At 48.1% G+C, this 2,992-nt stretch overlaps 1 protein-coding gene across 1 annotated transcript; it reads left to right on the top strand.

Annotated features, from left to right (window-relative positions):
• The first annotated feature begins 1,646 nt into the window (after positions 1 to 1,646).
• Positions 1,647 to 2,552, top strand: LOC113249939 (olfactory receptor 4E1-like). Its single transcript, XM_026491379.1, has one exon. It carries the CDS (start codon positions 1,647 to 1,649, stop codon positions 2,550 to 2,552), a length of 906 nt encoding a protein of 301 aa, XP_026347164.1.
• Positions 2,553 to 2,992: the final 440 nt, after the last annotated feature.

A 2,992-nucleotide genomic window follows, 5' to 3' on the forward strand; every position in this document is an offset into this window, starting at 1 on the left:
AGAAGCTTTAAGTGAATACTAAGAAATATTTCTCTTTTTTTAAGATTTTATTTCTTTATTTGAGAGAGAGAGTGAGAGAGAGCATGAGAGGGGACAGGGGAGATGGTCAGAGGGAGAAGCAGACTCCCCGCTGAGCTGGGACCCAGATGCTGGACTGAATCCCGGGACTCTGAGATCATGACCTGAGCCGAAGGCAGACGCTTAACTAACAGAGACACCCAGACACCCCCACTAAGAAAATCTGCTTAAGAGTAAAGTTAATCCATCACTACATTAAGATGTTACAATAAATATTAATCTAAGCCCTAAACACCATGAGTTTAATTCAAATGTTAACTAAAAGACTTCTCCTGCCCCAGAAATACCTTCTTTTCCCATGACTCTACTTTGCTAGTTTCCTAATTTGACACTACCTTAATCTTCCTTCTATTGATATAGACTATCACAAGGGCCACTGTCTTCAGAAGACCAGCATGATGAGTAATAGGAAATGCTGGAAAAGGAAGAGATAACTAGGAGCAGAAGAGAAAGAGTTCTCTAGTCCTTTTTCATAAGCAATGTGGAGCTGATTCATTTGTCTGGCAGAGAGCCTGCCCTTGAGGAACGAGGGAATGCTCCAGTAGTGACCAGTGATGGGAAGAAGATAGCACAGGATGAGCGGACCCCAGGAACCAAGAGAGCGGCATGCATGGGTGGGCACCCCTGGAAGACCGTGCATCCAGGCCGTGACATGAAGACAAGCGAGAGAAGAGAGACTAGACTCCCCACAGATGCCCAACCTGGCTGGTGGGGTGCACCTAGCAGAGGAAGAGGCAGCTCACCAAGACACATTCCACTTAGCACCCTAATTATGCCAACCATCAAATAAATGATTCAGGTCAGAGTGGTGGCATAGAGAGCCTGGGCCGGGACTCAGGAGGCCTGTGCTCCAGGCACAGCTGTTACTGCAATTCTCTGTGAACTTAAGCCCGTTGCTTTACCTCTCTCTGCCTCATTTTCTCTATGTATAAAATGAAAACAAGAAACAAACAAACAAACAAAGAGAGGGGGGAGGGGAGGGGACGGGAGGGGAGGGAAGGAAAGAAAGAAATGAGGAAAACTCTCAGCTCTTTCTAAGACACCCCAACCACACTGCCCGTTGTTCAGCCGACTGGGGAAAAGTGTCTACTGGCCACAGACCAGGTCACTGCCATGACAGTCCCAGGGCGTCACGGCAGAGCATGCAGGGGCGGAAGTCCTTCAGACAAGTGAAAAATGCAGTCAATAGGCAATAGAGAAAACCATGCTCAAGGCCAAGCTGTGTACAACTTTGAACATGTTACTGGCTTGGGGTAGAAAAATCCTGGTTTCTTCTCTGCTAAAGATTTATGAGTAAATATAAGCCCTCCGCTCGCCAAGGCTGCCTTATATCTCTTGGTGAATCATGGTTCTCTGCACTATTTTTCCTAAAATGTCTGTGTGGTGCCTACTGTGTATGCATCATGATTGAAGATGCTGAATGGGGTTTTTAAAATAAGATACTGGACCATAAGCTCCAGATGGAGGGAAAAACAAACACAGAAGAACTTAAGTGACCAGATGATTGATACAGATGCTAAGTGTTATTTTTTTTTTCCTAATTCTTTGCCTAGTGTCCAAAAAAGAGAATGGAAGAGGCGGACCTACTCAATCAAACCACTTCCGTGACATACATTCGGCTTAGAGGCTTATCTGTCAATCAGAAGGTGCAGATGACTGTGTTTGCCCTGTTCCTCACTTCCTATGTCCTGACACTGATTGGGAACATCCTCATTGTCGTAACTATTATCTATGACCGCCGGCTCCATACCCCTATGTATTTCTTCCTCAGTAACCTATCTTTTATTGATGTCTGCCACTCCACAGTCACTGTCCCCAAGATGCTCAGAGATACATGGTCAGAAGAGAAGCTCATCTCCTTTGAGGCCTGCGTCACCCAGATGTTCTTCCTGCACCTCTTTGCCTGCACCGAGATCTTTCTCCTCACCGTCATGGCCTACGATCAGTACGTGGCCATTTGCAAACCCCTGCAGTACATGACAGTGATGAACTGGAAAGTATGTGTGCTGCTGGCTGTGGCCCTCTGGACGGGGGGCACCATCCACTCCATATCGCTGACTTCCCTCACCATCAAGCTGCCCCACTGTGGTCCTGATGAGATTGACAGCTTCTTCTGGGATGTGCCTCAGGTGATCAAACTGGCCTGCACGGACACCCACATCATTGAAATCCTTATCATCTCCAACAGTGGGCTGATCTCGGTGGTCTGTTTCATGGTCCTCGTGGTGTCCTATGTGGTCATCCTGGTGAGCCTGAGGCAGCAGATCTCCGAAGGCAGGCGGAAGGCCTTATCCACCTGTGCAGCACACCTCACCATCGTCACACTCTTCCTGGGACACTGCATCTTCATCTATTCCCGTCCATCCACCAGCCTCCCGGAGGACAAGGTGGTGTCTGTGTTCTTCACCGCAGTGACCCCTCTGCGGAACCCATCATCTCTACTCTCAGGAAAGAAGACAAGAAGGATGCCTTGAACGGGTTCATGGGGAGGTTGGAGGGGAGAGAGAAAAAATGACAATGTCTAGGCTCTTAAGAGGCCTAGTGCTCCACATCCAAGAAATGCCTTGCAAAGAATAAGTCACCTAGGACCTGAGCCAAAGGCAGACGTATAACGACTGAGCCACCCAGGCGCCCCAGAAAGTTTTGATCAAGATTTAAACTGTTGAAATAGGGGGGAGGAATTAAGATGGGGGAGGCGTAGGGGACCCCTTTTTCAGCTGTACCCTTGAGTCGAGTTAGATAGGTACCAGACCATTCTGAACATCCGCGGAATCAGACTGAGACGCAGGAAGATACATCTGGATCTCTACAAACGAACATCTCCAATGCTGAGCATTGAGGTATGAAGCAGGGGGCCATGAAACCGCACACAGATATCGGAAGATAAAGAGAAGGGGGTGGGAGCCGCAGCATT

Source organism: Ursus arctos, unplaced genomic scaffold (assembly GCF_023065955.2).
Source record: "Ursus arctos isolate Adak ecotype North America unplaced genomic scaffold, UrsArc2.0 scaffold_4, whole genome shotgun sequence".
Lineage (NCBI taxonomy): Eukaryota > Metazoa > Chordata > Mammalia > Carnivora > Ursidae > Ursus > Ursus arctos.